Here is a 24,301-nt window from a genome sequence, read left to right on the forward strand (position 1 = left end):
GCCAATATTTTCAGGGCACGGGGGTGTGAAAAGGAGCAGGGTTGCAGTCTTTATTCTCTCTCTTCTCCCCACCCCCCCACCCCCCGCCCCTTCCCAAACCCAATAATAGTGTTCCTTCCTTGGAGTTGTATGACCGAGACTAAATAGAAAGCGGCATCTAGTTCTGGGTCCAGAAGCTATCCAGATTCGCATCCTTAATGCAAATGAAGCAACCCTACCTAGAACTCCACAGCTAGGGGCGGGGCGGGGGGGAGGGGAAGGGGAGGAGGTTAATTTGGAAGAGAGATGTTCTCACTTTGCCTCGAGGTCAGAGCCCAAGCTTTTCCTCCCTCCCATACCTACACTCCCCACTAAGCAGACCTTCTCCCCCTCCTAAGATCCAACCCATCCCACCGCCCCCTGGCGTCCAGCTGGAGCGGTACAGCATGCGGCAAAGCTCTTTGCATAAATTATGTTCATGACGCAGCAGCAAAAAAAATTCCCAAGTAGCAGGAGGGAAAAAAGACGAGGGGGAAAACGGGGGGAAGGGGGAGAGAGAAAGGTTTTTAAAAAAAAGAAAAGAAAAATTTTTATCCGACTGTCCCCCTTCTTTTCCTCGCTGCTCCCCAGCCGCGCCCCTCTTGCCCCCCCCCCTCCCTTGACAGCCTTCGGAGTTCCCCCACTTTCACTTGCCCTCCCACTCCCACCCAGCGCTGGCCGGGGGTCTCGGGACGCGCGGACGGGCTGCGGGTCCGGGCCGGCTCCGCGGCCGAGCCTAGCCCAGGAGAGCCCGATCGCGCTGGCTCCTTTGTCTGCAGGCAGCCCCGGCCCCCGGGCCCCCGGGCCCCGAGGCCCGGACTGTGAGATGAATCCCTAATAGGGGGGCGCCGAGCATCGGGGGCGAGGCAGCGGCGGCTCGGGCTCCGGTGAGTAGCGGGGTCCGAGGCGGGGAGGGGTTTGCAAAGGGGGGGGAGGGGGGCTGGGCAGGGGAGGTTTCGGGTTTGGTTAATATGCAATGCCCGTAATTAGCATAATTTATATATTTATGATAAAGAGAGAGAGGGAAAAAAAAGGCGAGGGCCGGGGCGACGAGTAGCTCAGGGACCAGGCGACTGAGGGAGCTGGGACAGCGCATCGCTCCCTGCCGACTTGGGGGGCCTTGAGCCCCGGGGGGCCGCGTCCGCTCCAGCCCGCCGGCCACCACGGATGAGAGTGGCAAAGCGCCCAGAGGCTAGATCTGGGCTGGGTCCTCCACCTTCTGCCCCTCCCCCATCTCAGCTGGGGTAGAAACAGCAGTGGAAGTCTTGCGCCCCCACATTGCGGGGACTAGAGAGCCCATGGAAAAGCTGAACGCCTGGGTTCTTAGAGCTTTAGGGACAATCTGGTCCCCTTACAGTGGTCGAGCCTCAGTTTCCTTCCTGATCCCTCCTCCTCCTGACTGAGCGGGTAGAAATCTCGAGGCAGGGGGGTGGGGGGTGATGGTGATGGTGGTCGGGACCTTGAGAGTAACCGAAAGGGTGGGTAGTGGGAGGATCACTGGAACTGAATAGGACATGGGTGTTTCATAAATATTTAATCACGATAATGATTATTAATAAATAATCATAATAATCGGGCTGATATGCCCCATCACTACCACAGAGAATGGAGCCCTGAGGGAGGCGTCTTCTTCGGCCCCCTCCCCTCTTTGGATCATCAGCAAACAGGATTTAACACAAAGTGGCAGCTCACCTGCAGCGACAGCAATCTGAGTCTGGACAGGTTCAAGGGTCTTACCTGGGCAGCAGAAAACAAAGGCACTTTAATAGAATTAATTTAATAGAATTAGCCCTAGCCACTTCCTAACTCTATTTTCCAAAAATATATTGCCACTCCCCTTCTCCCAATGTCACCAGTGTCAAAAAAAAAGGGCGGGGGGAGAGAAAGAGAGAGAGAGAGAAAGAGAGAGAGAGAGAGAGAGAGAGAGAGAGAGAGAGAGAGAGAGGCTCTCTGCCTTTCTTGAATTAGTCTTAGCGAAGCTTTGTTCATGTAAACTTATGAGGTCAGGGGATCAACAATGTCGGAAATTCTACTTTGAAGGAAATCCTGACCCAAAGCTTGATTTCTTTCAGACTCAAGGGGCTATAGTCTTATTCCTGCTTTAATATTAAATTAATTTCCTGCCCTATCCCAGCGTAAGTGACCGATGCAGTGAAATGACTGAGGAATACTTGTATTTATTATTGTCTAGGACCTACTGCTAAAACTTTACTTGCCAAGCCCCTATGAAGCCTAGGATGCTGACCATATGCTGAAGGGTTGCAAATGGAAAGATGAAGGGGATAGTGAAACAGCAATGGTACCTAGGGTAGGCACATAATGAAGAGTTATATGCAACTTGGAAACACGCCAAGGAGAATTGAGAGGTAACCATGAATGATTTTATGCAATTTGAGTTACCCTGTCTCTTAGGGCAGTACAATTAGTGTGGACACTGACTACAACCATAGATGGAATATCTAAGGAACTAGGTAAATGAGTAGGGAGCTTAAGGTTTTATGAGCATGGGCAGGTTTGGTTTTTTTTGTTGTTGTTTGTTTGCTTTTTTTTTTTTTTTTTTTTTTTTAGCTTACCACTTATTTCCTTGAAAACATTTTCAAGTGACCCCAACCCTGAAGAGAAGAGCTGAATACCAAATATAGAAAAGCTAAGTGTTGAAGGTAACTTCGAGGAATACAATCTTGCATAGGCTCAAAGCATCTTGAAATCTAGTAAGGGGGCTGATGCTTTTGTCCTCTTTTCGCTTCTCCTGACATGACTCAGGGTGGAACAGGGCAGTAATGAGAAAGACAACAAATGTATATAATCTTTTATTAGCTCAGTCAATATTGTTTGCCTGGCACTGTTTTGGATGGTGAATGTCAGGTTATGAAAATATCCCTCACTTCATTCACTTTCCCTAATTGGGACTGCAATTCCTTATATTGTGGCCAGTTCTTCCTAGTAAGTTGTGCAAAGTCTCTTCCCGTTTTTAATCTTCATTTTGCATTCAGGGAGTCTGAGGTCAAAGGCAGGTAATCTGGAGTCCAAGGTAAACTTGAGACTCTTTGAAATAACTTAAACTTGAAGCCTTTTGATCTGTTTTGGTCCTTAGGTCCCAAAATCATTAGTCAGCCTCGGTCTTGATTTTTCTGCAGATGGAATCCTGAACCTGGGGTGAGACTAAGGATGTACCACATTGGTCTTTGCCATGAACCATTGAACTGGAGTATTTTTTAAACTATAGAGCAGAAGCCTCTTTCACTCTAAAGAAAGACTTTTTAAAAAGTCTCAAGCTGTAGAGATGAGGAACTTATTACCAAGGTATAAGTATTTCTAAATCTAGTCCGAGAGATTTAATTGACAGTAGAGTTATTGATATTTACAACTCTGACCTCTTTCTCAAGTCTAAACCTATATATTCTACTGCCTATAGGATATCTTTTCCTGAATATATTCCACCACTACCTCAAGTCCAAGATGTTCAAAACAGAACTTAATTTCTTTTCTTCAAAATCTGCTCTTCTATCCATGATATTGCTTTTGACCTTTCTCTTGCCTTTACCCCCCAAATTTGGCCATTTAATACTGTTGCTCTTATCTCCAAAATATCTCTCATGTTTGTTTTCTTCTCTATATTCTCACTTCCACCATTATAGTATGAGGTCATTACTCTCCATCTATGCTATTAGAATAACCTAAATAGTGTCTTTGTCTCCACCTTCTCCTGAACTACAGTCCATCCTTCAATATAATTGTCAAATGCTATAGGATAGTCATTAACCATCCTTGTATACAGGTTTGTTTATGTCGTTCCTCCTTATGGAAGACTTCTTTGGCCACCTGTTACCAGAATTATGAAATTGTAAGTCCTTTTGGCCAAACAATAAAGGTAACCCTGCAATTTTCTAGCATCATATCATTTACTTTTTAGTTGCAAATGTACTTTCCAATTTATGTTTTCTTTGGTCCAATATTAAAAATAGATTAATTTCCTTGAGCACATATATGCTGCTGTTATGCTATATATGCCCCCCAAATAATGATGAATGTAATGCCAAACTAGGAATAAAAATTACTGGTAATGTCATAGCCAACAAAACTGATTTATAAGTCTTCATTTGGAATAGTAGTTATTCACAGAATTGAATTAAGCTTTGTGAATGCCAACAAAATTTAAAGAATGCCACTCACATTGACATGAACTGAACAATGTCAAAACACACAGTGAGATCACTATCAGTTACTCAGCTCTTCTTCTTCTGGTAGTAGTAACCTAGGCAAGCTATGCCCCAGCCTATCCCATTTCCCAACATCTTCTACCTAATCAGTAACCTCCTCAGCATCAGCCTGGAAGTGTTGTAGGGTCTCTCTTCACATTGGGATCTTGTTTCTTTCCACAATCTCTCCCAATTGAACTTGTCCCAAACAATTGATTTGAGGGTACATTTCATACTGCTTATCCCAATCTTTGAGGATAGCTTGCTTTTATGCTATCTGATATGAGATTTTGCTGCTTGAGGTCAATACTTAGCAAATACTTGATTCCTTCTTAAGTGTTTTTCCTTAGTGTTGGTCAGCTCTGACCCAAAGGAACTGTCATGATTTCAGACCCAGTTTCCCAGGAGGGAGACACACATTGTCTGAAAATTGAGCATTTTGGAGAAGATTCAGACAGTATTGAAGACAGAGACTTTCCTGCTTGATTGTGTATGTGTGTGTGTGTGTGTGTGTGAAAGAAAGAGAGACTTCTTTGTGCCTTATGTTTTAAATTTATAGTCAACTCATTCTCTGTCCCAATAAAGTGGAGTCATGTCATAAATTTAAAAATGAAAAATTCAGCAGATTATATAATATATACTTCTCTTTGGCTTTAGATATATGTTTTATCCACATGTATGAATGTGGATGTATTTTATGATCTGAAAATTTGCAAAAAAAATTTTAACTGAATAATAGAATCTACACTGAAAAGATTTGATCCATGAGGACTGGAAAACTGTTCCGTTTCTCTCTTCCTAGCACTGGTAGCTCCAATTTTCTGTAGAAACCTTCACCTTCATGTATACTGAAGGAATCCCAGATTTTCTCCCATCCTCATTCAGTCCATTGGTCCAGATTCCCATGCGTTTGTCCTTTTCCATTTTATGGACTGTGTCTCAAAGGACTATATGGCTGCAATACATCATCCTTTGCTCTTTCCTTTTTTGCTCTTTTCTTGTAGGATGTTCTGCTTAGTGAGCTTGCCCCACCACCATACCCACTCCGAGTGACCATGGATCCTGGAGCAGGGACTGACACATCTCTGACTGTCAATGAACAGGTAATAAAAATAGCTCCCAATTCTATAGCATTCTAATTTTCCTAAAAAAGGAAAGGCTTCAAAAAAGTCTGATGAAATAGGTAGCAAGTATTTTTCTTCATTTTCTCAATAATTAAACAAAGGTTTGGCATTTAAGGATTTCAGATTACAGGTCAGTTCTTTCCACTACCCCAAGCTCCTTGTTTTTCAGATATTGAAAGGGAAGGAGATAGGAACACAGAAACAAATATACAATAATAATTCACTCATTTCTATAATTTATAAAACTTTTCTGTGCAACAATCCTGTATAAGTATTATAATATACATTTTAAAGAGGAAACTGGGACTGAAAAAAGACTTACCTTTGAGCAACAAATGGAAATACAGAATGTCTCAAAAATCTTAGTCCAGTTTTAAGCGTTAAAAGTTTTAATAGCTTAAAACTTCACTAAGAATTGTGGAACAATCTTGTGATTGCATTAGACTGCACATATAAGGAGGATTTGAAAGAACATTTGGAGTTGTTATCCCCATCCAGAGTTTAATTCTGACAGGTTTACCTCCAGCTCCTGAAACCTTAATGGATAGCATTAGTCTCTTTCCCTCACTCTTTGTTTCTAGCCTAATTGGAGCACCTGACTATCCTAAGTAGTTTCCAATTATGGAAACCTTAACCCTTGGTGCTGATATCCTTCAGGAGAGGATGAGGTTTGATGATTTCAAACATGGTCTTAGAAATGTTAAAAGAAGATTGCATCTAAGATCAACTTTTTGAGCTGGTAATCATTCCTCTTAAGTCCCTGTTCTTCTGAGACCCCATGTCTTCTGTCATCATAATATATACCTAGAACTAGTTTTCAAGTCCAGACCATAGAGACAAGATTGTGGCTAAATGTTTGCTTAGTCTGGTCCCAGACAAGATTAATATGCAGAGTAAGAGTGGCTGACCAAAAGCTCTCAAAGTGTTCAAGTGTCTATTCTAGGTCTTCATTGTTTGATTACTTTTTTGTTTTTTTTGTTTGATTACTTTTTCAACTATGCCTAGATTTGGAACAAAAGCTTTCAGGCACATGCCAAGTGCTAGAGTAGAAAAACTGAAGTCTACAACAGCCTCTAAGAAGTTTGTGACCATTCCAAGAGTGTGAGATCCCTTGAAACCTGAGAGTTCCCTTAGGCAATTACATTGCAAGGAGATATAGATTTGCAGGCCTCAACCAATCAGTCAGTTAATTAATAGGCATTTAATAAGTGCCTACTATCTGCCAGTCACTGTGTTAAACACTGGGGGTAAAAAAAAAACCAACAAAAAAAAAAAACCCACCAAAAAAAAAAAAACACACACAACAAAAGACACTCCCTTCCCTCTACAAGCTCATGTTCTAATGGGCGAGACCACTCAAAGACTACTTTGTACAAACAAGCTCTAAAACAGAATAAATAGGAAATAGTTAATGGAGGGATAGCACTAGAATTAAGAGAGGTTAGGGAAGATTTTTTAATTAGAAGATGGCATTTTAGTTGGATTGTAAAGGAAATCAGGGAAATCAAAAAGTATTTGAGGAGGGAGAGAATTCAAAAAATGGTCAATAGCCAGAGAAAATGCCTTGAACTAAGAGACAGAGTGTCTGCTCATAGAACAAGAAGAAGGCCCATGTCACTGAGGTGAAGAGTGTGTAGCAGGGAATAAGGTATAAGAATACTGGAAAGATAGGAAAGAGCTAGGTTATGAAGGGTTTTGAATGCCAAACAGAACATTTTGTATTCAATTCTCGAAATGGTAGGGAGCCACTGGAGTTTATTGAGTAGCTCAGACCTGTGTTTCAGGAAAATTTCTTTGGTGGATTAATGGAGGATGGATTGGCATGGGGAAAAACTTGAGGTAGGAAAACCTCACAGCAGGCTATTATGGTATTCTAGTCATGAGATATGATGACTTACACTTAATGTCAGAAGAGAGAAGTTATTTCAGTGATGTTTCAAAAGTAAAATCTACAGGTCTTGGTTACAGATTAGATGGGGAAGTGGGAAGAAGGGTAAGAAATAGTGAGGCACCAAGGATGCCTCCTAAATTGTGAGCTTGAGGGATTTGGAGCATGGTGTAGCACTCTACAGTAATAGGGATGAGAGGAGGAAAGTAAGGGTGGGTTTAGGGGGAAAGATAAAGGGTACTATACTGACATCTTTCCTTTAAGATATCTATTGGACATCTAGTTCAAGTTGTCTGAAAGCAATTCAAGATTTGAGATTGCATGTCAGCAAGAAGCACTGGTTTCTACAACTAAGAGATCAATGGTAATTTTAGAGAGAGCAGTTTCAATGGAATGATTACATCAGAAGCTGGATTGTAGGGGTTAAGAAGAGAATAGGAAGAGATAAGGTGGAGGTACCTGTTGCAGACAGCCTTTTCAAGAAGTTTAACTGCCAAAAACCCCGAAGAGATACAGGATAATTGTTAGTAGAGATGAAAGGATCAAGTAAGAATTTTTTTTTCACGATGGTTGAAGACAGGAACATTTGTAGACAGTAGGAAATGAGCTAGTAGAGAGAGAGAGATTGAAAGTAAATGATAGAGTGGAGATGACAGAAGGGACAATCTATTAGAGGAGATGGAATGGAGTGGGATCACTTGAGCAGGTAGAGGAGTTACCCTGAGTTACTTAAATAGTAAAGCCACTTCACCATGTGAGACAAGGGTGAAAAAAGAGAGAGTGGCAGAAAGCACCTCAGTGATAAGAGATAAGGAAGAGGAGAAAAGAAGGAGTTCACAAGGTATAGCCTTAATTTTTTTTCTGTAAAATATAAATCAGGTTTTCATATAAGAGATTAGGAGGTTTGAGAAGAAATGAAAAGATTTGGAAGAGCCACTGTGGAAAATGAGATGGTGAGTTGATAAAGCAGTCATAGAAGCTTTGTTTAGCAGCAGTAGGGGCCTGGATGAAATTGTGTACAATAAATCTATAGTGAATCCAGTAAGAATGGTTGGGTGAACTGCCCACCAGTATGAGGCAGCTATGTAATATAGCAGCCAAAAAAATCTATCTTGGGCTCCATTTAGGAGACACCTTGTTTCCAGAAATAAGGAGATTCAAGTTCCATAAGTCTCTTGTCAGATCTATCAGAGTATTCTGTTGAGTTTGGGGTGGATAACTTAAGAACATTGATAAGCTGGAGAAAAACCAGGATGTAGAAGGTCCCCAGTCCCATAGCATCTGAACATTGTTTAAAGAAACTGAAATTTAGCCTAGAGAAGACTCAAGGGAGTCTTCTCTTCAAATAGTTGAAAAGCTATGTATCCTTTGGAAGAATGATTAAATTTGTACAGTTTGGCCCCAGAGAGCAATGTCAGGAAAAAGTTATAAAAGGATGAAAATTTAGGCTTATTGTCAAGAAAAAAAAAATCCTAACGGTTACAGCTGTCCCGAAGTCACTTGAGTTGCCTTGAGAGATAGCAGATTTACATTCCATGAAGATAAACCTTATAGGGTATTACTTATTGGAAATGAATTCCTTTCAGGTATAACGTGGACTGGATTGCTTTAAGGTCCTTTTCAGCTTTAAAATTCTGAGATTCTGTGAAATGATGGGGATACTATCTAAGTTATGTTTACAGACTAGAGAACTTCATGAGCAGCTTTGTAACCATGTTTCAGGAATATAAATTGCAAGGAAACTCTGACATTGTTCTTTCATACCAGAATGTGTTAGAGAGAAAAAAGAACTTTGAAGGTTCTCGAACTCCCAAATGCCAGCTACAGGTTGGAGATGGCCATTGATACTGCTTTAGACGGTAACTATAATCCTTCCAGGAAGATTGAGGATCTCCATGTCTTTCCAGCTCCCAACCTCCAAGTATTGCTATCTGACCTACCCTCACTTTCTAAGGATCCCTGAGATTTATCATGATCTCTATTGATGCACTCTAAGGACTATCAGGCTTTTCCATCTGCCCTTCAGTTGAACCTTCTTATACATGTTGTTTCTCTCAATTAAAATGTAGGCTCTTTGTGAGCAGTCAGGAGTCTTGTTTTTTTCTAGATGCATCCCAAATGTTTACTGTGTACTTGGCACATAGATCATGAGGCTTACCTTAGAGGTCATGGAAACACCACAAAATCTGTCCCTTCTCCCCAAATATGCAATGGCACATAATAAGGACTTGAATGCTTTTTTCTTTATTCATGCATTCATCTTACTGAAACAGTTCTTTATCTTTAGGAAAATTTCTGATTGGGAACTAAGGGAATTCCCTGACCCAGCTTATGCAGTAATTCACTGTGCTAGGGGGACTTCACAGATCTGCCATATCTCTAGAGATATTCATACAGTGTTAGAAATAGGACATTGTGCTTGAGTGGGACCCTGAACTTTTTGTATTTTTTAAATCCAACAGAGGGAGCAAGTGAACATTAGAATTGTAGAAGTGCTCTCAGAGTTGAAAAAGACCTAAGGATCTCATAGATTAGTGAGTACAAAATCTACCTGAGAACAAGTCATTCTTAACAAAATTCCAATATGTGATCATTCATCTTTCTCTTGAAGACATCCAGTGGCTTGGCAATTTAATATCTTCCAAAGCAGTTCACTGTACTGTACCAGCAAATATTTAAACCTAACAGCAAAGCAATGCAAGGATTTACTTGATCTGCTTGCTAAAGGTTATCCTGCCATGTAACAGGATACAGGGGCAACATCTTCTTTGGAATTATATCTTGGGGAAGTTGCAGCTGGGATTTCTACCCACAGAAATCACTTGGGCATAAGCCTTTCATTCTTAAATCCTGGTTTCCCTTGCTCTTTTTTGCCCCCACTGAGTGTGGAGCTTTAGACCCCAAGGGCTACAGCTCCCTCTATCTCTCCTATCAACTGTCCCCACCCTTTTCTTGCAGGTCATCGTGATGTCTGGTCATGAGACAATCCGAGTACTGGAAGTTGGAGTGGATGCCCAGCTCCCAAATGAAGATGAAGGCAAAGTCCTAGAGAGTCTGGCGGCTGACACCTCCCAGAGTGGTGTCCCCACCGAGGCAGACAAGTCCACCCAAGAAACAGGGCCAGAAAATCCAGACCCTTCTGCAGAAGCAACTGGTACAAAGCCATTCTTCATAATTCTATTGCTCCTTGACTTCCTCCCTATTGCCTATTCCACATTGCCCCAAGGATTAATACTAACTTCTGAGCCCCAGTTTACATCAGAATCTTGTTGACCACTTGTATATTACTATTTTTTGACCACAGTTCGACCTTCTTGCTGACAAGAAGGCAAACTCCTTGTTCAAGGAAATGCTTTGCATTTCCATCCAGTCCACAGCTAGGCTAGTTTGAATCATGATAAGGTAAGAGGAATAAAGTGAGTTTTATATATTGTGTCTGAATAGATTCAATGGGAATTAAAAGACTAGATTATCAAGCTCATCTTAAAGGAAATGGAAACACTACGAAATCTGCCCATCCAAAATATGTAATCTTATTTGTAATACAGAGGAGCTAGTGGACAAAATAGGGAGGAGAAATCCCAGCTTTACTATCTTGAGTTAGTCTGGTGATATTTCTCAGTGTAGATAATTTGTTGGAGTACATACTTGTTCTTCCCTTTTCTTCCTCACAGTGGGGCCTGAATTTGTGATGATATAGCCAACTCCCTCATCTAGATATTTTTGTGACTAATAGTATGGGAGATCACAGAACAGAAAAACAAAAAAACTAACTGACTCATGTGGGGTTCAGAACTATGATCTTGGCCGTCCAAATACAATATACTTAATAGCTCCTTCTAGAAGAACCTAGGATCCTTTTTAGGTTCCACAAGAAATTGCCTCCCAGTCCATACAAGATATCCCCAGAACAATGTGCATATACTCTCCCCTATGTCTGTTAAAAAACATTCATCACATCAAAAACTTCACTTCTACTGCTACTACCATCACCACTACACTGTGTCTAGTGCTGGACATCTGCAAATGGGCAAGGGAACATGAGAAAAGGCAAGAAAAGACACATCTCCTCCAAGAAGGAACAGCAACATTTTAACCAACTATTTGCCTGGATACAAAACTGTATGGAAACATATATTGAAACATTGAATATTGAAACATATTTGTGGTTCTCCCTTCTTTTGCTTCTCCCCATGTCAACTGTCCCTCTCTTTTCCCTCTTGCTGAATTTGGAAATTAAAATGAATGAATGATATATTTTCCATTACAATCCCATGAATCAGAATGGAACCCTGTACATTGATCCTGCCTGAGGAAGATAAGACCATTGCACCTAATAATCCCTTTTCTTCTTAATATAGCTGGTGGAGCCTAGCTTCTGGACTAAATCCTCAGCAAAATTGTGAAATGTGTATTCAACACCTCCCAGTTTCCCCATTCTGTGCTCATTTGCTTTTTTTGTGGCTCCCAGTCTTGAGGTATCCAGTGCCTTTCTCCCTGCCATCCAAACCTGCTCCAAGGAAGTGAGCAAAATACTTCATTCTAAACATCATATAACTTTTATTCAATCTGTTACCTTTCCCAGGGGCATTTTCCTTTTTATTCATCATTATAGGCTTTGTCCCCAGCTAAAGGAATTCTGTTATCATTGAGATAGTAAGAAAAAAAATTGTACGAATCAGCTCTCACAGGCAGCTTCTTCATCATATATGTTCTTGCGGATTTGTTGTGCAAATAGGTTTTTCAGCAGGTGACTCTCAAACTCCTGGATAGACTAGGGAGGTTGGTGAAAACTCTTATCTAACTAAGTCCTTTAGAACATCCTTTTAGAAAACCAATGGCTTTGGTAGCAAGGAGAGCTCATGATATGGCTGACAGTGACTCAGTGGAAGCATCCCAATCAAAAACACAGACACACACACACACAAAATCAGTGGAAAGAGAAGAGTGGTATTTGGCATCTTTTCCAACTCTAGTAGAAAATTAAAGGTTTGTCAGCCCACAGTAGAGGAAAACCAATGTCACCTTTCAGACAGTGTCAAATGGTCAATCTTTTTTTTCTCCCCTTTTCCTCAAATTGTGCCAATTGCCCTTGGTGCACCCTAGTGAACAAAGTTTCTGGTATAAAATGAGCAGATTTTATTCTTTAGATCCCTGTCTCAAAGCTAAACAGTTGTCCTGTTATCTGGTTTCCAGGGTACCTTAAGAAAGATTTCCCTTTCCCCTTGTTAAGTTCTTATCCCTCCTTCCATTCTCTCTCTTTAAAGCAGTAGTTTTCAAAGTATGATCTGGGGATCCTTAAGAGTTTCCCTTCTCAAGGGGTCCTCAAAGTCAAATCTATTTTCAAAATAATATTAAATTTAACTTCTTATATGGTAAATATAGATAACTAATAGCCCATATAAACAAAATCTCTTTGAGGTCCTTGATAATTTTTAATAGTGTACAGGGGTACTGAAATAAAAAAAAATTGGGAACCACTGCTTTAAAGAATCCAAGACTTTATTTTTTTTTCTACTGGCTATATTCTTCCATTTGTTCTCTTTCACTTTAAAAACATGAAGCCTGGGCATTTGAAGGGACCATGCAAATCCTTGTAAATATATTTGCAAAATTATAGGTAATAATAACAGCCTATAACCAGTTTTCTTATGGTTCATCAGAAGATGGAGTATAACACTCAAATTGTTGTATCCTGTAAATCCAGGAATAGTATCAATCTGTGTTCAAAATTTCTGGGATACTAGGATCCTAAGCTATGGATGCCAATGTAGACAGACAGAGAGAGAGAGAGATAGAGAGAGACAGAGACAGAGAGACAGAGGACCCTGTTCCCCCCTTCCCCAAAAGTTGTACTTTATTTAGTTTAAAAAATGGTGATTTTAACTTATTGTATTTACCATAGGCAAATGGGCTCTCCAGCAATTTCTATTTTGTTTTCCAGGAATAGTTGGAGAACCTTTCTCTCCTACCCATCCACATTCCATTGTTTATCTAAGGAAACATGACAAAACAGTGGTCAACAATTCCAAGATGCTATAGTCAGTCACTGGGGAGAGAAGGGAGTTGCACTTTTAGCTAATGAATTTCTATTGACTACCTTTTTCTGACTCACTACCATTCTCTTTTCTCTCTTGTTCCTATGTAAAGTGAAATCACTGACCGGGATCACACCCAGCCCTGTGCCCACTGCTGCCACCTTTAACCAAGTACCTAGTCAGCCTCCAGCACCACCGACCCTGACGCCATTAGCTGTACAAGCCACTTCCCAGGTAAGAACCATCTAGGGATCTGAATATTGGGCAGAGAAGGGGAAGCTAGCATAAAGGGGAAGAAATAGTTACTGGAATGAAGTTGTTTTGCTAGCCTGGCCTTGGAATGAGTTATGAGTTTGGGGAGGGAGTAGTCCCTGAGAAAAACAATTTTCCCCACCCCCATCTCCACCTCCCCTACTCCAACATACACATAATATATACATACTTTTTTCTGGTCTATGACCTGCCCTCATAGGGCACCTAAAACTTTTGTCTCTCTGCCAGGAGGGCAGGGAGACTGGGCCTGAATTTGCCATTGAAAATTATACATTGGACTAAATATTACCTCATCCCACTCTGCTCATGAGTCAATCCCTTAGAAAAAGCAAAGTTTTTTGAAAGTTGCATTATTATTATTATTTTTTAGGCTACTAGGGTGTTTGTTAGTCCATTAACTGAGAATCTTTCTAAATTATTCACTGAGTAGGATCCTATTAGGACTCTACTGGGACCCCAAACAGTTAACAAAATAATCAAACCAATCTCACCTGGATCCTGGGAGTCACTTAGATTTATCCAGAACCTGACTCTTTGGGGCCTTTGATCACTTACAAAGACATAGTAGATCTGGGGACTTAAAATAGTAAGTCCTGCACCTCTTCAGTAGTTTGATGAAGCCCATGAATCCCTTCTCAAAAGGATGTTTTTAAATGCATAAAATAAAGATTTTACATTACAAAGAAAAACATCTATATGGCAAGTTATTTTTTTTTTAATTTAAATTCATAGATCTCAGACTAAGAACCTAACCTCAGAGCCCAGTTTACTGAATATAGGTATTCTCCTTAATCCTAGAGCTCCTCTGAGGTTTTATGTGGCCTTGGCCACATTGCACCTTTTAAACCCTGCTCTATTGGTATATTTTGAAGAGCCTCCAAACTAAGAAGCCCAGGTCAGATATGGTTAAGAAGTCTAGAAGATGTGTGATCACTGTAGGAAAGAGGAGCTTATGGTCCAGGCTTATAACCTTAAGCAGGCCTTACTGGAGCCATGCCTCTTTTGCTACATCTTATAGCTATTGCCTTAGAGACCTGGCCAGGGAAGGAGATTGGGGCACTGTTCCTTTGTGACCCTTCTCTTTTCAGACCCTTCTTCTTTTCAGATGGGAGTGGGAAGGGGGAAATCTCTGGTCTGTCAAAGCCCTACTCCCCTCAGCTAAATCTAGGGTGCCATTGGCCTTGAAAGCCTTAGTTCTTCCCCTAACTCCTCTGACCCTTTCCTCTTGCCCCTGTCCCCCAAATGCATTGTTTATGCTTCCCCTTCCTCTTTCCCCCTATCCCCCCAAATGCATTGTTTATGCTTCCCCAGGTCTGGCAGGCCTGGTGCTTTTGGCTGTCAACGTTGATTTTTTTCTCTTTTCTTTTTGAAATCTCGTTTGCTTTTGCAGGTCTTGACTCAGGAAAACTTAGCAACAGTTCTGACAGGAGTAATGGTTCCAGCAGGAGCTGTTACTCAACCTCTTCTTATCCCCATCAGTATTGCAGGTCAAGTGGCTGGTCAGCAGGGGCTGGCCGTGTGGACAATTCCTACAGCAACCGTGGCTGCCCTCCCAGGACTGACCGCTGCTTCTCCCACGGGGGGGATTTTCAAACCACCTTTAGCTGGTTTGCAAGGTAATGGCACCACCCCCAGGACAGCACCAAGGCCACTCTTTCTCTGCCCCACTTCGTCTTCCCTTTCTGTGCATCCTCCATGCCAAGCTCAGAACCAGAAGCCAAACCTTGGGAAGACAATCCTAGAAACTGGAGCATACAGCCCAGAAAACTCAGCCATGGAGTCCTCTGCACATCACAAGATTTGGGCTACAGCATCACATGGGGGCCAAAGAGGCTTCTGGGCCACAACCACAATTGTCTGTGACTGTTCCCTTATCATTTGTCAGACTCTTAAGAGGTCACCAGGTGACCAGCATCCTCAGAAGGACTTGAAGAAGAGTCAAGATTTGGTTTTTAAAACCTACAAGTGTCTCAACCTGATGGGAGGGGGTGGTTCTGGCAGATGGGTGAGAGATATTGGCATGTGACCCCTTGCCTCCAAGGAGAGAAAGGCAGGGCAGCCGCCCTTCATGCCTCCATCTCTCTACTGGGCTTTGTTTCCCATTCCCCCTTGGTCCCCTTTCCTCCTGCCTGCCTGATGCCCTGTCTATACCAGTGCCTATGGGAATGGAACCAGTCCGGAGTGCAGCAAGACATTTCAGCGCTCCTGTCTCTGCCTTGCTCCTTAGCGGCTGCTGTCCTGAACACCGCTCTACCAGCTCCTGTGCAGCCTGCACCACCCCTGCAGGTTTCCCCGCCTGTCCAGTCCCGGCCTTCTGCTGCCCAGTCCCAGGCGCTGTTCCAGCCCCAGACACTGCTGCAGACCCCACCTGCCATCCTGCCACAGCCTGCTGCCACCCCTACCCCCAAGCCAGCAGACACTCCTACGCAGATCACAGTCCAGCCTGCAGGCTTCACATTTAACCCAGGAATCGTAAGCTACCTCCCATATCCTCTGCTAACTGGGTCTACCAGTCTTGAGGCTTAGGCAAAAGATTGTCCCTAAAGGGGAAGGGAATTCCCTTTCTACCTTCCTCAATTCAGGAACTTTGAGCCATGTTGTTCCAAAGCATACCCAGCATCATCCAGAAACTGGCTCTCTTAAAAAGTGCTACTAACTCATCCCAAAGATCACTGAATTCTGCACAGAAAACAAGGTGAATTTTTCAGATGCCAAATGGTTTGGGTGATTGGAGTGGGACTTTTGAGGACTGAAGATATCTAGTGAGAAGTTTCTAGGATAGGATACAGATAGGATTCAGATTAAGATCAATACCTAGAAGTCTTATGCCTGGATAATGAGATCAATTAGGTCTAACAATCAGGCCAAGAGGATATTAGTTGCTACCCCTCTTGTCCTTTTCATCCTGCTTCCTTGCCAACCAGCTGAGGCTAAACACTCAGCCCCAAGTCTATAGTCAGGTTAATAAAGACTTTATCTTCTACATAGCCCCTCTAACTTTTTCTCTTTTCCCTCTTCCTTCAAGTTTTTGTTTTCCTATCCTATCATTTGGGTTCTTATTCTTAGCCATTTCCTTCCCCTACAGATCAGTGCTGCCTCCCTTGGGGGACAGACCCAGATTTTGGGCTCATTGACCACCACCCCAGTGATCGCCAATGCCATTCCCAGTGTGCCTGGGATCACGAGTCAGATCTTGACCAACGCACAAGGGCAGGCAAGTGGATGAGTCCAGAGACACAGGTTGAATCATGGAAGGGGATTGGAAAGTGGCATTCTTGTCGAGTGTCAGAAGCAAAGGGAATTCAGAAAGATTCTCTGGATAGAATGAAGATATAAGGGAATACCACTGAACATCAGAGTTGGAAAGGAATTTAGAAATTTTCCTCCTTCATTTTACAGTGGAAGCCCTCATAAGACATAACCCATTGTCTGTCCCCATGTAAATCTGGAGTTGCAGAGAATAATGGTAAGATTCAATGTCTGTCTTTAATCACAGGCCTACTTTTCTTTTCCCCTTGCAGGTCATTGGAACTCTTCCATGGGTGGTAAACTCAGCCAGCATAGCAGCCCCAGCTCCAGCACAGAATCTGCAGGTCCAAGCTGTGACCCCCCAGCTACTACTGAATGCCCAGGGCCAAGTGATTGCTACACTGGCCAGTAGCTCTCTTCCCTCTGCAGCTGTCCGGAAACCCAGTACTCCAGAGTCACCTGCCAAGAGTGAGGTAAGAAAACTGGAGTGTTCCTTGAGAATTAGCCTGGGCCCACAGGGTAAGGAAGAGTTCTTGGCAGTTAGTCAATAAGCATTTATTAAGTGCCTCCCACACATCAGGCTTTGTACTTAAGCAATAAGGATACAAAGAAAGAATACAGATAGCCCCTGCCCTCAAGGATCTCTCTGTTTAATGGGGAAAACTACATGAAAACAGCTATATGCAAACAAGATGAGATAAACTGAATATAGTTAATAGACTGAGCTATGACTGAACCGCACACAATCTCTATTAGGATAATACTTTATAAACCATCAAATCTTGGACTCATGATGCTGGAGCTGTCCTTGAAGTATAGGAGAGCAGTGTCCAAACAGGCTTAATAGGAAGTGCCTTTCAGACTGGATGTTGATACTTAGAGTCAAGCTGGAGAGACCAACAAATTGTGGTGGTTACTGTCATTGATGACCACGATGATGAGAATAATAATGATGATAGCAAGAGCTTACTTTGTATAACACTTTGATGCAGAATACATTCCCTGGAAGAATCTTGAAAGGTAGATAGTAATATGACAACAGAAGAAGCAGTATGATTCTAGGTCATTCAGGGTCTAAAAAGCATTAAATTCTTGAGCTTTTAGCATAGTGTTTAATTTATTTCAGAGTTAATCAGGGAGAACTAATCTGGAATTTAGGGCTCTTCTTGGGGAGACCTGAACTCTCTAGGAAGCCCTTATAATAGGTTTCAGTCAACTTGCATTTATTTATTGCCTACTGTGTGCCAGGTTTTGTACTATGCACTAAGATTTGGCATTTTAATTGTGAATGTCAAAACAAAAATGTCATTCATGTTATAAGAAATTGAAACATTAACTCCTAGTCAAATTCATGTTGATTTATAAAATTCTTTTATAAAATATGCATTACCTCTACAAGTGAAAGTATGAAAATCTCCACAATTCTGTATTTCTTTTACTCATTGACAAATTATAATAAAAATGGAAAATTCTAACTTATTAAAAGAAGAATAAGAAGCATGTTTGATCTGCCCCTCTAGTAGCCTCTTATTCCATGTGGGTGCTATACTGGACCCTCATAGTATGGCATTGTTTCACTGTTAATACAAAGAAAGGGGTCTCTGGAAACATGAGATGAGGTAAGCATCCCCCTGAGTCTAGACCTTTTGGCAGCAGAAAGTAGGTTTGCTATCTCCTTAGGTGCAACCCATCCAGCCCACACCAGCCATGTCCCAGCCAGCTGTGGTCATCACCAGCTCAGCCCCAGTGGCCAAACCTTCTGCTTCTGCTCCTATCCCTATTACCTGTTCAGAGACTCCTACTGTCAGTCAGCTGGTGTCTAGTAAGTATACTTGGCTGCAGGTGGGACTGGGAAGAAATTGAGAGTAAAAGACTTCTGTCAGGAACTCCTTTTTCCTTCAATGGTTAGTCTCCTTAAGTTTCTGAAAATAATATCCATGGAGTAGATGGTGGGAGAGAGTGGGTAGGGTAGAGGGCAAATTCCTAGGACTGGCTTCCCTTTCTCCCATTCCTGTTAGTCTAGATTTGGGGCATAATGGTGAAGACTAGTTGCCTTGTCCTTCCCCACTGAACTCTCGCCCAGTATTTGAGGAACGTAGCATTTGGGATGAACTGCTTAGAGAAGGGGAAATATAGAACTATCCATAAAGAGAATGGGGGAGGGTCCATGGTCAGAGAGAAGCATGTGAAATAGCCTTTCTAGTTGCCTGACTATGAATACTCCTCCCCCTCCTCCCAGCCTGAGCTAAAAGTTGGGATCATTGGTGTCTGAAGGATGCATGAGTTTTTTGCGAAACACCATAGTCTCTTACTGCTACTATCTGTGATAGTCTCATTTTACACATCCCACCTGTGGTTCCTTCCTCTGGCCTAGAGCCCCAAGCCCCAAGTCTGGATGAAGATGGGATAAACTTAGAAGAGATCCGGGAGTTTGCTAAGAACTTTAAGATCCGGCGGCTCTCCCTCGGCCTCACCCAGACTCAGGTGGGCCAGGCTTTGACTGCCACAGAAGGACCTGCCTATAGCCAATCAGCAATATGCCGGTGAGTTATAGGTAGGGTCTTCAACAGAGTAGGGGGAGCGGGTAAGAGTCCCTGCCTGTATCAGAATTCATAGGCACCTATATATCCTGTCTTTTCCCCTATACTCCTCACACCTGGCTTTTCCAAGATGAGGGAAGGTGTTCTAAGGGTAAGATTTGAATTTCTAGAGAACTCTATACTGTTAGGATTCCATTTGAATAATTTTATGAAGTCTGAATTCTCTTAGGGATAGAGAGCCAGGCTCCTTGAACAACAACAACAACAAAAATTTAAAAAAAAAAAAAAAAAGCACTCTAGGTACTTCAATACTTAGCTGCAAAGCTGAGAGCTCTGGTCTAGGTTCCTCCCTTGATTATGGCCCTGCACAATGAACTTAATCCACTTTTGCTTTCATCTCTTCCTCAGTTCAACTCAACAATCCGTTATTGGGTACCTGCTGTGTTTAAGGCACTAGATGCTGGGAAAATAGAGACAAAAATGAAAGCAAGTTACTGTGCTTGTGGAGAGGAGGACTAGGGTGGAGACAGGGCATAGAGCATCCCTGTGCAAAGTGTGATGAGCAAGCAGTGGGACTGATTTTTCTTATCTCTTCCATAAGTAGGCTTCCCAGAGTTCTATGAAAGGAGTTCTAAAAATGTTGTGAGTGAATCTCTTTGTAGTCTGCCAAAGTGACTATTTTTGAAGGAGACTATGTATAAGTACTGATATGTTTGTTTAAAAGTCATTCTCAATCATTTTAGTCATATTTTGTGTGTGTGTTAAGGGAGGGGAATGTATTCATTGCTGTGATCTTAGAATCTAGGAGAGTCTGAAGATTCTGGAAGTTCATTTTCAGGAAAGAGTGAGGGCAAGATATGAGGTAGTAAATCCTATCCTATCCCAGGTGAGGGGGACACCTGAGTTGAAGGAAGTCAGCATGGTGAAATGGAAAGAATACTGGACTAGCTGTAAAAGCACCTGGGATTTGAACTCTATCTCGTACTAATTGTGTAACTTTAAGGAGGTAATTTTAACCTCTATGGGTCTCAGTTTAGTTAACTTTAAAATGAGGGGGTGGGAGTTGATGGCTTCTAGAGTTCTTTCCGGCTCTAAGTCTGAAGTGTTATTCCTCCCAAACTGAAGAGTTATAATTGGCAAGGAGGTGGGTGGAGGGATTTGGATGGGTCCAGACTACCTCAGCCTTCCATCTCTGCTTCCCTGGGGCTGGGTCACCTACAGGTTTGAGAAGTTAGACATCACTCCTAAGAGTGCCCAAAAGCTGAAACCTGTGCTGGAGAAGTGGCTGAACGAGGCAGAGCTTCGAAATCAGGAGGGCCAGCAGAACCTGATGGAGTTTGTAGGTGGAGAGCCCTCCAAGAAACGGAAACGACGCACGTCTTTCACCCCGCAGGCCATTGAGGCCCTTAATTCTTACTTCGAAAAGAATCCCCTACCCACCGGTCAGGAAATCACGGAGATTGCTAAGGAGCTCAACTATGACCGAGAAGTTGTGAGGGTCTGGTTCTGCAATCGTCGCCAGACACTTAAGAACACCAGCAAGCTGAATGTCTTTCAGATTCCCTAGGGGCTCCGTGGAGAGGACCAACCCCCTCCTTCAATGGCCTGCGTTTTAGCACTTTGTATTCCTCCCCTGTCACCCAGCTGGCAACTGCCACTCCCCTACTGCAGTCAGCCCTTCACTTGGTGTAACTGCATTAATCTTGGGTCATGTTACCCATCAAGGGGCTGCATGCATGTCTGATGCCCAGCTCCTCCCTCCACCTGTGCCCCATGGCAGGGAGAGGGAAGAGAGGCAGTTCTGAGAGCCTCAGGTTCTTGGTGGAGGAGCCAAGCCAGAGGAGCTAATTATCTCTGGAGCAAAGCACTTTGCAAAAGTGGTTTTATGGGGGGAATCCTAATTGGGAACCCAAATGCCTACTCCTATAAGGGGTTAGCAAGTCCGAAGGGACACTAACCATTACATTCTTGTTTTCTATAACATTCTCTGTCCAACTCCCACTTCTCTGTGGTTGTGTACAGAGGAGGCACAGCCTCATTCATTTTCCTGACCTTGTCAGGTACTCTGTTTCTTTTCAAGGACCCACAAGGGCAGAAATAAATGAAGTTTGGGGTGCTATTCAGAGCACATATCCCTGAATGCTGAGCCCCTTTGTCACATGTCTGCTACCACTCCTTTATCCTTTCCATTCCTGTCCTTGTTCCTTTGGAAACAAATTGCACTAATGCAGATTCCTTCATTCCATGGTTCTAATGGGAGGAAAAAATCGTGATTGCTAGACCCCTAGCCATCAATGCCTTCAGTGGAAGAGAGATCCTAGGTCATTCTAGGGACCAACCAACCTCCCAGACTTGTATATAATGTCAGCTTTCCCTCATTCCTTCCAGCCCCAACATCTAAGAAGAGAATTATGCTTAGGAGGGGTGTATTCCGGAAAACCCCACTGCCCAAGCAGTAAACTTTGGAGAAAAATGAGAAAAAGAATGTTGTTTGTCTTCCCCCTATTAAGCACAGCACTGGGACCTCCCCAAAAGAGCAAATTAAATTAAAAAGAAAAAAAAAAAAAACAGACAACCAGGCCTGCCTCAGGAAAAGGAACAAAACTCAGTAGGAGCTGATACTTCTCCTCCTGACATTATTCCCTCTTTCTATCCCTCCCACCAAAAGATTGAACTTTTAACTTTCTCAGTTAACTTCTTGGCTTAGACCCTAGAGATGAGATTCACTTTGTTCAGAGGCTCAGCCCAAGTCTGTACATGTAAGTTCACCCTGTTATACTCCTGAATCATTTCATGTATGCTTAAGAAACAAAACACTGGCCTGTTTCCTTCTCCAAAATATTACTCAGTTTTCTTTAACTATTATAGCATAGATTCAGCTGTGTGATTTCAAAAGGTCAGACCGGACTTGTTTCCTTAGATAAAACTGATTTTGTTTACACAACTTGCCACTCTGTCCATCTCCTGATCTCACTGAGTTAGATCCCTAATAATGAAAGAGTAACACTGTAGGATTAGCCCACTCCCAAGTCACTACATGCTCTTTCCATGGTTAGAACAGACTCCTATCTCTCAAGAGGAGATTGTCCATTGCCCAGCTTACCCCAAACTTGGCATACATGGAGAGCCAGTTTGGCAAACATGTCATGCCCTGATCTTGTAGCACTCTTTGCAGTTATAAGATCCTCTTCCTGCCCCAGATTCCACTGGCATGCTCTACTTTTTCTCCCTTATTTCTAACTCCCAGAACTGAGCTCCTCCCAACCCCGTGCACTGTCAACAGTTCTTAATAGCTCTGTATCCCTGCCAGTGATCAAAGAATAGGCATGTTCAGGGTTATTCTTCCTCATTCAGACAAAATCATTTGAAAAATCACATTGAAAAAGAAAAGTGTGATGGTGGTAAGGAGAGATGAGGATTCCCCTTCACATTACTTAAAGAAAAATATGAATATAAAGGAAGGAGAGAGGGGCCATAGAGAATTACAAGTCAGCATCAAAGAGAACATAGGGAGGCATCTAGGGATTCGCCTAGATGAGGTTTCAATTTATGTCTCATTTTAGTCTACATAAGCACTTTCAGAATTAGGTTAGATCCTAAACACTCTCACTGGTGACCAGGACTCATATAATTGATGCTTAATATCTGTGAATTGCCTTGAACCCCAGCAACCTAGGTGAGACATAGCCTGACTAGCTTTCAGGAGTGGGAAATGTGATGTCACCAATGGTGGAATAAAAATAGACTTCTTATCTTCTATTACTCCCCTGGAAAAATAAACAGACAACCCCACAGACCAATGGGAAAATAATTGCTAACATTCATATAGCGCTTTAATATTTGCAAAGCGCTCATTATCTATTATTAGCTTATTACCTCATTTGATTATTATAAAATGCCTCACTGCTCTTTGAGGTAACTATCAGTGGGAGTTACAGATCTGCTTGAATTGTCTGATTGTCTCCTTGAGATCTTTTTCACTGTCAGACAGTGAGAGCAATTGGATTGAATTTTGGGAGCCTTTCTCTCCACTTGGAGAGTGGCTGCTAAGTGCATCATGGGGGAGGGAATGACTGGCTTTCTTTTTTTTCTCTCTTTCTTTAAGAAGAAAGCCTAACTAGCTTTAAGGAGCTGATCTTTGGAAGCCCTATGCTGGGCACAAGAATGTGATATTCCATTTCAGAAAAGAACAGAATATTGGTTCTCAAAACAGTTGCCTAACCGTGATTTCTTGGTGATAAGCTTGAGTGACATGCAAAACAAATAGGATCTAGATAGACAACACAACCAGGACTAAGTGTAGAAGGCTGTATCATTCCTTTAGATCATCTTTGCCAAATTCATTTCTTTCTCTCCTTATCTGTCTGTCATGGGGCAAGGTCAGACCCTATGGAGTCAAGTGGCCATTTTTTTTTTTCTTTTTGTGGGATGGGAAGAGAAACATTTGATGTAGTTGTGTGAAATAAACAGTATTTTTTCTTTTTATATCAATCTAGTTGCTTTTTATTCACTCAGTGGAACAAGATTCTAGGGAAATCAGTATCTGAGTCCAAACTTCTCCAGAACAGTAGTAGTAAATAAGATCTTTATTTGTCTTTGGGATTTTCTTTAGTGGAAAAACTGGAGAGCTGAGACTTAATGGATAAACAGAACCTCATTTTTTGATTGTATATCTGTTAAGAATTTGGAGTCTTTATGTTACTTTTCTGGTAACATCTACTTAGCCTTTGCTGGTATGAAGTGAGCTTCACCATTCCCTTTTCTCCCTCCCCACCATAGCCTCCCCAAAATGATCAGATAACTCTGAAAAAAAGCCCTTAAATTCCTTTCAAGGTCTTGAGATCAAAAGAATCCTAGAAACATTGCTCATTAAAAATTATTGATCTATTATTTTTATATCACCTATATTTCCCAATATTTTCAAGAGAGAAAAGCAATTTAACAAAACTAATCAACTTACAAAATAAGCAGT

General features: G+C 42.1%; 1 protein-coding gene across 3 annotated transcripts; it reads left to right on the forward strand.

Moving 5' to 3' along the window:
* Positions 1 to 261: 261 nt before the first annotated feature.
* POU6F1 (POU class 6 homeobox 1) lies at positions 262 to 23,820 on the forward strand. Of its 3 annotated transcripts, XM_031937876.1 has the most exons (12): positions 262 to 905; positions 3,156 to 3,321; positions 5,222 to 5,320; positions 10,188 to 10,383; positions 13,380 to 13,501; positions 14,931 to 15,156; positions 15,768 to 16,012; positions 16,626 to 16,754; positions 17,062 to 17,262; positions 18,470 to 18,611; positions 19,164 to 19,332; positions 20,551 to 23,820. In XM_031937876.1, exons 3-12 carry the CDS (start codon positions 5,273 to 5,275, stop codon positions 20,894 to 20,896), a joined length of 1,824 nt encoding a protein of 607 aa, XP_031793736.1. In that variant the 5' UTR covers positions 262 to 905; positions 3,156 to 3,321; positions 5,222 to 5,272; the 3' UTR covers positions 20,897 to 23,820. The 3 variants fall into 3 exon arrangements, with proteins under 3 accessions (XP_031793736.1, XP_031793735.1, XP_031793737.1); XM_031937875.1 differs by lacking the exon at positions 3,156 to 3,321 and having other exon boundaries at positions 263 to 905; XM_031937877.1 differs by lacking the exons at positions 262 to 905; positions 3,156 to 3,321 and adding an exon at positions 967 to 2,678.
* Positions 23,821 to 24,301: the final 481 nt, after the last annotated feature.

The sequence above is a fragment of the Sarcophilus harrisii genome, chromosome 5, assembly GCF_902635505.1.
Source record: "Sarcophilus harrisii chromosome 5, mSarHar1.11, whole genome shotgun sequence".
NCBI classification, from domain to species: Eukaryota; Metazoa; Chordata; class Mammalia; order Dasyuromorphia; family Dasyuridae; genus Sarcophilus; species Sarcophilus harrisii.

Coding starts and splice junctions, on each gene's coding strand:
- POU6F1 (XM_031937876.1), top strand. CDS start 5,273: ATGGATCCTGGAGCAGGGACTGACACATCTCTGACTGTCAATGAACAG. Junction 13,502..14,930: donor CTGTACAAGCCACTTCCCAG/GTAAGAACCATC, acceptor TTGCTTTTGCAG/GTCTTGACTCAGGAAAACTT. Junction 15,157..15,767: donor ACCTTTAGCTGGTTTGCAAG/GTAATGGCACCA, acceptor CTTGCTCCTTAG/CGGCTGCTGTCCTGAACACC.